Raw genomic sequence first — 14,541 nt, 5'->3', positions numbered from 1 at the left:
ATGATATGGAATATTAAAAAAGATTTGCTGACGCGATAAATCGATAATAATGTACTTCGTTCTATCTCGTGATATCTGACGGGTCACTCCTTTGAAAAAAAAAAAAAAAGAAAAAAAAAAAGAAAGAAAATAGAAACAAAATTTCACGATTTGTAACATTTTCTCTTCTTCTTCTTTTTTTTTTTCTTTTTTTTTTCTTTTCTTTTGTTTCCATTTTTTGGCCATAAGCTCTTCCAAATAAAATGATTATTACATCGAGATATATTTATCCTATGTCAATGTCGTACAACCTCCTTGTTAAAATTATATAACTATATATATAATATTATTACCTTGTTATTTCTTCGTTGCTTCATCTTTTCTTTCTTTACTTTTTCATTTTTTTTTTCTTTTCCATACCATTGCTCACCCCCATCGTCATTTTTTTCTTTCTTTTTTATCTTCTCTTTTTTCTCTCATCAGACATTTAAAAAAAAAAAAAAAAAAAGTCCTCATCTTTCATTCGTCTCTCCTCGTAAGCTCGCGAAGGAAAAAGAAAACAGAAAGAAAACAAAAAAAAAAAAAAAAAAAAAGAAAGAGAGAAAAAGAATAAAAGTTTCATCGAAAGCATAATTTGACGATCAATCGATATTCTCATTAATTGAAAAAAAAGAAAGAAAAAAAAATAACGTTGCACCCGTTAAAATAATATTTCCATTATATAATCATTCGTTTCTGATCGAGTACAATGTAATTAATGTACACTATTTAATCGTTTTCAGTTTTAATAAATAGGATTAAAAAGATCGAGGAATTAAATGGAAAATTTATCGAACTGTCAGAGACAGTGAATCCATCGTCAAAAATTTTTTTTAATTATGTTCGGAACAAAACGTCGACGTTTGTAGATAAGAAAATAATTTCGATGTTTAAGACGTTTGTTTAAGACGTCGATGAACAAAATATTTTCTATGTTTAGAAAATACGATAAGAAACATGTTTTCTTTTTCTATTTTCTATTTCGTTCTTACCAGATTAAAATCTGGTAAGAATGATTCTTTACCAGGTTGTGGGCGTTGAGTGTTGGCAAGTCGTCAAGAAATGTTTCTAAATTCGTACGATTCGAACGAGCAAAATATTCTTTTTCTTATTTTTTGGTTTTTCTCTTCTCACTTCTTTTTACCTTCTTGATGATTATTCCATTACCCATCATCATCTATCCCCTTCTCTTTTTAATCATTTTTAATCCTTTAAATCCTTTGAATTTTCTTTGTATTCGTATGTTTTCATTCAAACGAACGAAAGATCTTTCTTTTTTCTTTTTTCTATTTTCTCTTCTTATTTTCTTAATCTTCAACTAACTTAAAACTCTTAATTATTATAATCACAATTTTCTTACGACGTAATTCTTTCTCTCTCTCTCTCTCTCCTCCTTTTTTTTTTTTATTTTCCTCTCTCTTTCTTTCTTTCCTTTCAAAGTCAACGTTAAATAAATTTGCGTGTAGTTTAGAACGAAACTTGAATGCATCGATTAAACGTAACACGCAATCCGTCGGAAACGACAACCCGTTTTAATGAGCAACGAGTCTCATGTAACGAAACAAGAAATTAAGTACATAGAATGAACGAAAAAGTGAACAATTTTACAAACCGGCAATTTCGATTATCTTCTTAATAATGTCAATTAAGTATTCGATGTTGGTCGTATCGGCGAATAAGTTTTACGCGAGAACTTTTCTAACGTGACGTTTTTTTAAACCCGGAAGAATAATAATACTGGTTGACCGTGTGGTTTGTAATATCGTAAGATAACAAACACGCACATACACACAGAAAAAAGTGAGAGAGAGAGAGAGAGAGAGAGAGAGAGAGAGAGAAAAAAAGACGAATAATACAAAGCAATTTAGATTTAGATAAATTAATGGGCCATGTTGAAACGTTACGTTGAATATTTTTTTATTTTTTATTTATTTATTTATTTATTTATTTATTTATTTATTTATTTATTTATTTCTTTTAACGACTAACATATTCTTAAATATAAATAAAAAACTTTATTATTTATTAAGCATGCGTGACGAGTTAAAAATTATAAATTAGATTGTTGATTTTCTATTTTTCTCGAGGAGAATTTTTAACGTCGCCGAAGAGGAAAAATCGAGTGCCTTCTACAACTGGGGTCTGTAGTTGTATAGAGAGGGAAGCTGCAGTGGAGCAGATCGATGACCATGGCGCCTGCCGCAGCGTCCTCGGTCTGGAACCCCGTTTGAATAAACCTCCTAACAGCCCTAACAACATGTATATGTGTAGGGCCTGTCCTTTTCACCAACGAGATAACGTTTAAACAGCTTTCAGATATTTCTCTGCTTGTAGTAATTATCGGAAACACGAACTATACCCTTTAAACGTAAATTCCATCTGCTATCTATTATCCTTTATGTACAAACTGCGAACTGACAATTTCAACAATATCACAATATCTTCTTTGTTCGTTGTTCGTTGTTCGTGATCGATTCAAAAATAGAAAAAAAAAAAAAAAAGAAAAATAGAAGGAAAAAAGAAAAAGAAGAAGATCAATATTTTCGAAAGAAGAAGTCAACATTCTCGTTAATTGTTCGTGAATATTATTTTAAAGTGCAATAAAGTTTTTTTTCTACGCATTGCAAACTGACAATTTCAACAATATCACAATATCTTCTTTGTTCGTCGTTCGTGATCGATTCAAAAATATAAAAAAAAAAAAAAAAAAAGAAAAAGAGAGAAGGAAAAAGAAAAAGAAAAAAATAAAGAAGAAAATCAATATTTTCGAAAGAAGAAGTCAATATTCTCGTTAAATGTTCGTGAATATTATTTTAAAGTGCAATCAAGTTTTTTCTTCTTTTTTTTTTTTTATTGTTTTTTTTCTCTCTTTCTCTCTCTCTGTATATGAAAGTTTCCAACGAATCTATCGGATATTGATTATCTTTGTCTTCTCGTCTTTTTTTTTTTCTTATTATTATTTTTTTTTTTTCGTTTAATAAATATCCAAGTACGACCGATAATCTTCTTCGAATTTCTCTATCTTTGAGCGATTTTGTTTTCGTCAACAACGAGTCAACTATATTTTCCAAAATTATTGCATCGAACGCATATCATATATATATATATATATATATATATATATATATATATATATATATATATAAAATATAGATAAAGCTGGGCAAACTTAATGGTTCGCTTAAGGGTATATTTACATTGTCGAATAATATAATGACATAACGTAATATAATAATAATATAAGCATAACGTTGGAAAAAGATAAACTACCTGTTTCTAAACTTTCTGATTTTACTGATAAATTAGAGAAATATTATATTAGAAATTCTAATCCAATTCTAATTCATAATGAATATAATTGTGGAAAACAAAAAGAGAAAAGAACGAGGATAACGATATTAAAGAATAAAGTAAGATATAATATATAATGTATATATATATATATATATAACTAATACATAATGGAGAGTTCCACTTTCAACGAATTTTTAATCAATAAACGTTACGAATCAATTTCAAATGTAAAAGTTTACGAAGACCTGGTTTGCCAACTTTCCCAATAAAACCAAGAAGCGTAAGGTTCACAAACAGACTTCAGATTATTTCACTGATACAAATACAAATACTATTTCCGAGCTTCAAAACTACGTTTGTTACTATATTTCGTACTGAAAAGCCATTGTCGTTCTTTTGCATATTACTTTGAAGAAGTTATTAAAACGTTCGTAAAATTCGAAGATCTAATAACCATGAGAATTTACATCGTCAGAATTTTTTTTCCAAGAATGTTGTAGTAGTTCCACGAGTTTTTATTTTTTTTTTCTTTCTTTTTTTTTCTTTCTTTCTTTCTTTCTTTTTTTTCCGTCTTGCAACTTGCAATGTTAACAAATTTCTACATTTTATTATAGTCACTTTTATAGAAATAAAACGAACAATAGGAAAGATCCAATTATTATAAAGAATTATTTCACCGTTTCTTGTAAAACTTGGCATGAAATTTCTGACGATCTACTCGCATTTTCTTCTAACTATATCGAACATGACAGTAATGCGCGTTCTACTTTCCGCCAAAGTAAGTACTATGGTATTCCATACGAATCTACTATCTCTCTCTCACTCTCTCTCTCTCTCTCTCTCTCTCTCTCTCTCTCTCTCTCTCTCTCTCTCTCTCTCTCTCTCTCTCTCTCTCTCTCTCTCTCTCTCTCTCTTTCTTTAATAAAAAGTTCAAAATACAAACTCGAAAATGGGTGACAACTGTGATAATAATAACTAAGAAAACTAACAATTTTAGGGACGTACGGAGATATTAAATTTTCTAGACAACGATATATAATACATCGTACTCTTGTATATAAATGTAATAAAAGGAAACTAGATAATAGAAACTAAATTATGTCATTCATTCGTAAATAAATTATATCCTCCGAATTAAAAAAAAAAAAAAAAAGAAAAAAAAAAAAAAAAATATAAATTCTTCATTTCCTGACAGTAAATCTTTCGATCTCGATGATAAAATTAAGATTTAATGATCTATTTATCTTTTCTTTTCTTTTATTTCTTTATTTTTTATTGTACACTTTTTTTTTTTTTTTTTTTTTCCCCTAAACGATCGACCTACGAAAATCCATTGTAATAATTTCACGTTACGAACTTGAAATGTAATCTAAGAAACTTCATATCACGAAATCAACTTCGACCTTATTTAGTATTATCTTATTCCTTGACGTGTTACTTAACTCAAATAGAAGAACGAAGTCCATGATAAATTACGGTTTGGTTTTAAGGACTCTGTTGAGAATTTTGTGAGGATTATCAAATATCCTTTTGAAATTCTCTCACGTCAGGATCAGAGAAATTTAAACTCCATGTCAGAAACAAGATCGTTCGTAACTTCTTCCTTTTCATAAATGTGAATTTTCTTTTTCTTTTTCGTTTTTCCCTTTCTCCTCTCTCTCTCCCTCTCTCTCTCTCTCTCTCTCTCTCTCTCTCTCTCTCTCTCTCTCTCTCTTTCTTTCCTTCGTTCGTTAGTTCTCTATCTCTCTCCCTTTCTCTCCGACACATTCCCTGACACATTCTCAAACACATTTCTCGAGTGTGTTATTTCTTCGTTACCCTTATATGGACTCCATTAGTATAATACGATATTGGAATGCGCATCCTTATCAGTTAAAACAGGATGTAACTACGTCTTCAAAAGTATTTAGTTTTCTATGACTGTACATATGGATTTATATTCGAGTGAAATCATCAACGCGCTGTGATTGCAAAAGCGATCGGTAAATGTTAAATAGATTATTACCATATTGGATATATAATGAAAAGGAAAAAATAAACGAATAAATAAATAAATAAATAAATAAATAAATAAATAAATAAATAAATAAATAAATAAATAAATGATAGAGAAAAGAAGAAGATAAAAATGAGATTAAAAAAAAAAAAAAAAGAAAAAAAAATATTACAACGGCAGTAAAACTCGTCCTAATGGTTTCGGTAAACTAGTAAAGGGCCTCTTTGCTCCAATTAAAAGAGGTAATTAGGACACTGGGTTACGCTCAACTCCATTACTCATGCATCTTGAATTTTCAAGTAGGTTGAAGAATACCTACTTCCCGTATTTTCAAAACTTATATAATAATCTTTCCTACATATTTCTATAGCATTTCTAAATATTTTCTTTTTTTTTCTTCTTTTTTTTTCTTTTTTTTTCTTTTTATTTTGCGATTACACGATTAAAATGATATCCTACGTGATTAATTAATCTATTATTCAGCATAATATAAAGAAATATATTAATTACTTTTCAATAAAATTGAATAGTATAAAAGTTATAGAACATAATTTTCGATTTACGAGAATCTATTTATAAAATTATCTTCAATGTCATTGACTTCGTAAAAGTATCTTGATGAATGAACTAATAGATTGACGTAATGCTTTATTCTTGATGTTACGTTTCTACAAAACGCGAAGTTAGTGATAACGTTCGAAGAACTTAAAAAAAAAAAAAAAAACTCATTCCTCCTTTCTCGCTAACAATACTCTTATTACATTTCTGATACGTGAGATAATTGTGCGTCATGACGTTAATCTATTCTTTTCTTTTTTTTTTTTTTTTTCATTTTTCTTTTCTTGTAATTATATAAAGAGATCACATCTAACTACATAACTTCGTATATAATGGTTTGAATTTTCATTGATGTACTAACCGAGATAAATTTCTCTTATGGGTAGACGCAATGCGGATCTTTAGTCTCGATCAACCGCACGATTGCGTCTAATGAATCACTGAAGTCTCGCATGACGTGGATTTAACGTTATCTCGTCAAAATGAAACTTGAAATTATGTATTCGTTTGAGTTCCCTTATATTATGCTCAAACTAATCTCAAGGATGTTGCTCTCTTTGAAATATTTTTTATTAGTTCCAATTCCTTCAAAAATATCAATGCAAATAAATAAGATGTGTATATATATATATATATATATATATATATATATATATATATATATATATATACGTATGTATATATATACGTACAATAAAGTGCACACACACACACACACACACATACATTTATATGTATATATGTTTATATGTGTATAAAATAAACAAACGCGAATATATGTTTATATGCATATAAAATAAATACATGCACATTTGAAATTGTACAAATGGAAATAATTTATATTTAAAAGATGCACTTTAAAATGAAATATACTCTACGAATATTCCGCAAAAACTTTTGATGCAACTATATTATTATGTACACATCTTCCGTATTATAATAACACTTAATCCATTTACAAAGAATGTTGTTACTAATCAAGCTACGAAGTTTTATAAATTATGAAAAACAAATTTATTACGTTTATAAAATTCCACTCGTTTAAAATTAAATCGGTTCTTACGAACATTCTATAACATTTCCCTTTTAGAATTAAATCTACCCTGATGAATTTTCTGAAAAACTTTTTATAATATCTACATTATACGTATTTCATCGTATTAATAAAACAATTAATTCGGTCTATAATGTTGCAATTAATGACACTAATGAGATTAATTTTTTTAATGCTTTTGTTGCAGCAAATTACGTATACCATTACCGTTTTAAATTGGATCAGATAATTTGATTATAATTAATCATGACTGTGCGTATATAATCATGACTATTAATAAGGAATAAAGAGAGCAAGCTACGAGACTTTTTTCTTTCTCATTGAATCCAAGAATTTCCATTGGCTTGAATTTTCATTAAAAATTAATTTTCTTTTTTCTTTTTTTTTTTTTTTTTTCTATCTTTCTTTTCTTTACTTTTCTTTTCGTTCTTCGTATCGTCGACATATCGTCGTCATGTCGTCGTAATGAATAAAGGAAATATTTCTTCTGTGCGAATGCATCTTCTTTCATCGTGATTCTGGCATTCGACCTTTTGCAAAGAAAGAGCAAGCGAGAGAGAGAGAGAGAGAGAGAGAGAGAGAGAGAGAGAGAGAGAGAGAGAGAGAGAGAGAAGAGAGAGAGGGAAATAGAAAGAGAGAGATCTTAGAATTGCTTTGAACATTTAGCACACATGAAGTAAACTAAAAGCTTCTAGCAAGTAAAGCAACTAAAGCTTCTATTATTATTATTATTATTATTATTATTATCAATATTCACAAAGAGCATACTAGGAAATTAACGATCTACTTCGTCAAACATTTAACTGAACATTAACGAGGTATATATATATATATTTAATTATTCCATTTTATAACAAAATAAAAATATACAAACGCGTTCTATATCATAAATTTCATATATCAATCGAATTTAATTGACTAATTTATCTGAAAATGTAATTCTAAGTGCGATTCACGTATTCGCATATTCTATGTTTCTAAGCCTAATAATCTAAATAAAATTTATTTTGCGAGAAAGAAAATATCTAATGATAATATAAAAAAGAACAAGAAAAAGAAAAGAAAAGAGAAAAAGAAACCTGTCCAAGTTTTATTATCTGATCATTTATTTCACGGTGAAATATTAAAATGTACTTTTAACATAGTTTAAAAAAATTTTATATATATATATATATATATATATATATATATTTGATGTACATAGGTATATGCTTAATAGAGTAATAAATTTATCTACGTATATATCAAAAGTACTTTTCTTTATAACCATTTTATTTTCATTTCCATTATTCGTTCGAGTATAAAATTTTATAAATGAGTAATTTTACGAATCCCATCTCGAAGGGAATTGTTGGTGTTGTATCAGTGACTATTAAAAAAAAATTTTTCGGAAATATCATCCTTCGATGGATATACATTTCATATATATGTATACATATATATATATATATATATATACATATGTACAAGTAGCAGCTCGAAAACTTTCTCAAGATCCCAGTGAAAATTCAAAGATGAGAAGATGCCAGATTGAGGATAACGAAATATTTTCAACTCGTCGATCCGGGAACATTCGAATATTTATAAATGTCACGAGCGAGACGAACACGAAGACCTATTTATCTCTCATGACATTTAAACGGAATCATCTTAAATATTCGAATGTAAAATTATTATTCGAACAAATTTATATTGTTTATATTATTTATTTTATGATTGATTTATATTAAAAAAAAAAAAATAAATAAATAAATAAATAAATAAACAAAAAAAAATATACCTATAAACTATACCTATTTACTATATCATACTTAAACGTTTACAATAATCATAATTACCATCAAACATTATTCTAATATCACATATTATAAAACTTCTTATCTTCATTGATTTAATACGAATTTAATGCGAAACTGATAAGCGCATGATCAGATAGATATAATTTTCAATTCTAAATAATTTTAACGATAAAAAGAAAGAAAGAAAAAAAAAGAAAAGGAATAACGCGTGCATTCATGCCAAGTTGAAATTCAAAACGATCGTTAAATTTAATTAACGAATGAAATATTGCAAATGTCGATACGTTGTTGTATAGATAGCCATATATAGACTGATGATTTTTATCGTATCAAATTTTATTGAAATTACATGTGTACGATTATACCGAACAAGATGGTCGTAAGGTGTTGTCCCAAAATTTTTAACTTTTATATTTGATACGTTCCAATTACTTAGAAAATGAATTGCGTGCGACGAACCATGTTAACATCGTTCAACAACGATTCACGAATTCGATAATGTCACGAGCTTTCGCAGGTCAATAATCTTGTTATATTCATTAAATACACACACACGCACACATATAGTTTCACATTACGTTTCCACATAATTTCAAAATTTGAACGTGATTTTCGACACTATTCTATTAAATATAATATAATATATATATATACATATATATATATATATATATATATATATATATATATATGCATTATCTAATTATCAGATAAAACGACAACGACAAGGTTTAATGAACTTTGATGATTAACGACGAACAAAATTTCTTCTTTTTCTTTTTCCATTTTTGTTTTGTTTTTCTTTTTCTTTTTTCTCACTTATTCATCTATTTTTATTTTCTCAATAAACGACCTTTGCGTCCCTTTTCGCACGAGGTCATCATTGAAACGTCGTCTGTCATCTCTAGGCTATCGTAATTATTGGTCTCTATGGGAATTACTAGTGACGCGTAATGAGAATATAATCCAATAAAAAACGGACACCTATGAGATATCTCGTAAATGTGTGTTGCTTTTATGTCGTTCATGGAAAATAAATGAAAAATAATATTTTCTTTCTCTCTCTCTCTCTCTCTCTCTCTCTCTCTCTCTCTCTCACGCACATACACAATCTATCTATTTATTCGGCGTATCGTTAACAATATTATAAATTGTAGAATGGATATCTATTTAATATTCGTACTTGAGTTATTATACTAATATTATTAAATTTATCGTCATTGTTCGAAATTACGACAATATGGACATATTTCCATTCATTCTGAAGTACTGATAAACGGATTATATGACGAGTATTATTACCTTAGATAACAAGAATATACAATGTTATTTCCTTTATGAACACAAAATCCATTAGGATTTCCGTATAATTATCATTATAAACTACTTCTCAACTTTTCAATTAATTTAACCAGACTTCGTTCTACTTCGAAAAATCGAACGTAAGTAGAAACGTAGCGACTTCATCAGGGGGAAAAGAAAAAAAGGAAGAAAGAAAGAAAGAAAGAAAGAAAGAAAGAGAGAAAGAACTGTTTTAATTTGGAATAGACATTAGAAGCCCTTATTTCTTTTTCTATTTTTTGTTTTCTTTATTGCATGTACAGAGTAGAACAAAAGTTTTTGGGTGATCTCTTTCAAAAATAAATCCAAGCTTTTCCGCAAAGTTTTACATTAATTTTCTGTTTTTCTTTCTTTCCAAAACAAAAAAAAAAAAAGAAAAAAAAAAAGAAAAAAAGAGAAGAAAAGTAAAAAAGAAAAATTAACTGAGAAAATCTCGAAGAAGATTAATTCGTTTTACGAATTATTTAGGAACTTTTTCATTCAACTTGTACTTGAAATAACAATTACTACGTCTAAAAGATAATGATATGAAATTCAAAACAATGACATATAAAATATATATATATATATATCTAATATAAATAATGACGGATATATATATATATATACACACATACATATATGCATATATGCATACACATATATGCATAATGATATTATTTCTTGATAGATATTTATCATCATGATAAATCGTCTCTATTCTCTTTAGGATGCTATGACAACAACGAATACATTTTTATCGATAAATACGAAAGAGACAAACAGATAGACAGAAAGAGAAAGAGAGAGAGAGAGAGAGAGAGAGAGAGAGAGAGAGAGAGAGAGAGAGAAATATAGAAAACTATCTTTAAATCTTATCAATTTATCAATCAGCACGATATCATTGTTACATGACACTCGTATAATTTCTTCGCATTTTCTTTTATGCCGTAACGAGGAGAAAAAAGAAAAACAAACAAAAAAAAAAGAAAAAGAAAAGAAAAAGAAAACAAAAGAAAGTGAAACAAAGAATATAAAGAAGTAAAAAGCAAAAGAAAAGATAAAAATCTAAAGACAGACTTTCAATTATAATTTATCCGTAACGTAATAATAAACATATTTTCATGAAATGCTCCATTTTATTACTCCCTTGAGATATCGTTAATTAAACGACTTCTTTCTTTTTTTTTTTTTTTTTATCGTTTAATTTTCCTTTTCACGTAAAAGAAAATATCTGTTTCATATTATATACTCCTAATTCGAAATGACTTTATATGCTTTATGAGCTTGGAATTTCAAGAGAGAGAGAGAGAGAGAGAGAGAGAGAGAGAGAGAGAGAGAGAGAGAGAGAGAGAGAGAGAGAGAGAGAGAGACATAAGAAAAGGGGGAGAGAGAGAGAGGGAGAGACAGAGAGAGAGGAGAAAAAAAAAAAGAAAAGAAACGAACTAACGGGAAAAAAAACGGAAAGAAGAGAAAAAGAGATCAAACGACGATACTTCGAGCATATTAATAGTTTTCCGACTCGTCGATACGTTAAAATTAACAAAACCATCATGATTCTATTAATAGTAAGAATAATATACATATACATATATATATATATATATACACGGTTAATTCAAATGCCATGTAATAATAATTTTCAAAAATCATAATTCCTTAAAATTATTTTTATTCGTTGTTTATACGAGGAACATATGATGGATGAATGCGCACGCGCACGCGCGTTTCTTTATCGAGGAAACAACTATGTAAATAAATAATACTCGATATACATGGAAGATCCGTTTGTTTACAATACCGAATATCAACAACAACATTTGAACGAACCAAAAAATCAATTGGAAATAAAATATAATAGATATTATTCATTTCTGATCTATATTAATTGTACGTTAAATTTCAACATATCCGTGTATTTATTTTCTTTATTCGAATGATCTTGGATAAAAATAAAATAAAAATTTCATACGACTAAATAAATGCATATACCAACGTACATACGTATAAGGTTATGTTCGGTTTTAAATGGTCGAAGAGTAAGCGGCAACATTGTCGTAAAGACGAGAGAAATAGAAAGAGAGAGAAAGAGAGAGAGAGAGAGAGAGAGAGAGAGAGAGAAAGGGAGTAGAGAAAGAAATAGAAAAAGAGAGACAGAGATAGAGGAAGAAATAGAAAGAGAGGGAGTAGTAATATAGTCGTTGCTGCAGCGAACTATCACATTGGATCTACACTTTTCCTGCATCTTTTCTCTCCCTCTCCCACTCTTTCTATATATATATATATATATATATATATATATATATATGTGTGTGTGTGTATGTGTGGATGCATATGTGATTGCACGGCGAACCTTTCGAGTCGTGTACGTTCGTGGGAGATCGGTTTTCGGTTCATATCAAACCGGCTTCCTTCGAACGAGTTAGAACGTTTCTCTTTCCCTTTTTTTTTCTCCTTTCTTCTTTTTCTTTTCTTTTTTTTTTTTGGAAAAATACGACGGTCAATAAAGAAATGGTTTTGTACTTACGTTTCGAAAATTACGTGATGTAATTAATGCCGACGATGAGACAGTGAATACGCGTGTCGAAACGTCGCACCATCTCGCTAGGAACATTACGCGACAGGAGACCGCTGATGCCATTTCCAATTTCTCTTAAACGATGACCTTTTTATTTCTTCTTAATTATCTTTCTTTTCCTCTTATTTCCTCCTCTTTTCCTTTGATCTTCTTTCCGATAATAAAATAGAAAATGATAGATGATCAAGATAGAAAAAGACTTGTAGGAAAAAAGGACCACTAATGTTAATAAGTAGTACCTTTCCTTTATGTTGGCGGGCGAGCACTATTTCTCTCTCTCTCTCTCTCTCTCTTTCTTTCTTCCTTTCTTTCGTTCTTTCTCTCTCGTTTCTCTCACAACACACGAATAACGCGCGACCAAATACAAACGACCAACAACGCACGACGACGAAGAACAGACTAATCGTCATCGGTCACGGCCGGCATCCTTCGTGCCCTTCCGCGCCGGCTCGCCCGGTGTGTCACCACTGTACTATTATTCAACCAATCACGTCGCATCATTTACCGAAGATACACGAATCGGTCGCGCGCTTCCGTACTTTGAACAGATATTATAAAATACATACAAACCGCGGGACTATGGATTGCCTAAACGAATTTGCGCGAAAATTTGAATGTTGAATATATATATGTATATATATATATACACATATAGAGTTGTATTTATTGAAGTATTATCGTAAATCGATATATTCGATCGTAAATTTCTTTTTAAGGGCCATTAGCTCTCACGGCAATACGATTTAATTTTTATCTCTTGAAAAATGAATGCAATACTTGGATATTTATATATACGTATATATATATATATTTTTTTTCTTTTAACTTTTAATTTTACAATGAAAATATATTCAGAAATTTTATGGGATAATATTTTTTTTTTTTTTTTTTTTTTTTTTTTTTTAGTAATAAAACATCGAGACAAATGTGTTAATTGTTATCAGAAGTTAATAACACAAATAATTGTCTGTCATACTTTATCGAATGACGCTCGTAATATCTGTCAATATGTGCATACACTTTTTTTTTCTCTTATCATTTTAAATGATCCTACATCGCTTTTGTTTTTTTTTTTTTTTTTTGTTTAATCTTTCGTTCTCTTTTGTTTCGTTTTTCTTTTCTTTTACATTAAAATTTGAAATAGCGCAGTATCGATAATACCAACGATCGAGTTAATGAAAAAGCAAGATTACGTCATGTATCCAAATGATCTTAACCTTTTCAACGAATCCTTTATCGATCCTTTATTATCAAAAATCAATGGATTTTATTCTTATGTATGTTTATCGAACTATGCGAATCGAATACTATTGACGATCCTAATGCGAATTGGTTTTGTTCTATTGCAAATTGGTATTGTGAAAAAGGACAATCTGAATTTTATCCTTTTTAAAAATATCCTAGATATCTGTTCTACCACGGTAGCTTATTTTACGATCGGTTTTCTTTTGATCTTCGATGGTGACGCGTACGGCTTTATCTACGGCGATTATTATCCTTACGAGGATTTTACGATAAAGAAGGAAGGATTCTTGATCGGTTGGCAAGTCGTAATGATCGCCTCGGCTATTTGTACAACTAGCATGATAGAAGATAGTCACCTTATGTCACATTTTCTGGTAAATGTACTTTTGGCTGGCATAGTTCAACCTCTTTTAATTCGTTGGACCTTGATGCCAGAAGGGTGGATAGCAAAAGGTAGATTGAATGACGTCAATGTCATTTATCGCGATCACGCTGGATCAGGAATCGTGCACGTTGTCGGTGGACTATCCGGTTTAATAGCTCATTTGATATTATCGAAAAAGAGGAAAAATTTAAAAACAAATAATATCGATCGAATAAATTATTTTGCTTTATTCCCTTCGATTATCAATTATTTGGGATTATTCTTGATCTTCGTTGGCCTATCGGTAAAATATAA

The 14,541-nt window shown here is 29.0% G+C and overlaps 2 protein-coding genes across 4 annotated transcripts in view; one reads left to right on the top strand and one right to left on the bottom strand.

The window, feature by feature from the left end:
* LOC124422434 (calcium uniporter protein, mitochondrial) overlaps nucleotides 1-13,024 on the bottom strand; it is a 52,753-nt gene extending 39,729 nt beyond the window's left edge. The window contains exons 1-2 of one of the 3 annotated variants that reach the window (XM_046958844.1): nucleotides 12,857-13,024; nucleotides 12,567-12,767 (exon numbers count right to left, since the gene is read on the bottom strand). In XM_046958844.1, coding sequence (XP_046814800.1) covers nucleotides 12,567-12,680 — 114 coding nt within the window. In that variant the 5' untranslated portion in view covers nucleotides 12,681-12,767; nucleotides 12,857-13,024. The remainder of the gene's footprint in view (nucleotides 1-12,566; nucleotides 12,768-12,856) is intronic. The other 2 variants (XM_046958843.1, XM_046958845.1) reach the window with 2 other exon arrangements.
* Nucleotides 13,025-13,778: 754 nt separating this feature from the next.
* The window catches only part of LOC124422632 (putative ammonium transporter 1), a 5,283-nt gene continuing 4,520 nt past the window's right edge, over nucleotides 13,779-14,541 (top strand). Inside the window, exon 1 of the mRNA XM_046959358.1 lies at nucleotides 13,779-14,530. Within this exon, the coding sequence (XP_046815314.1) occupies nucleotides 13,793-14,530 (738 nt within the window). The 5' untranslated portion in view covers nucleotides 13,779-13,792. The remainder of the gene's footprint in view (nucleotides 14,531-14,541) is intronic.

Source organism: Vespa crabro, chromosome 3 (genome assembly GCF_910589235.1).
Source record: "Vespa crabro chromosome 3, iyVesCrab1.2, whole genome shotgun sequence".
NCBI classification, from domain to species: Eukaryota; Metazoa; Arthropoda; class Insecta; order Hymenoptera; family Vespidae; genus Vespa; species Vespa crabro.
The sequence above is the reverse complement of the archived record's forward strand: the minus strand, read 5'-3'. Positions and strand labels throughout refer to the sequence as shown.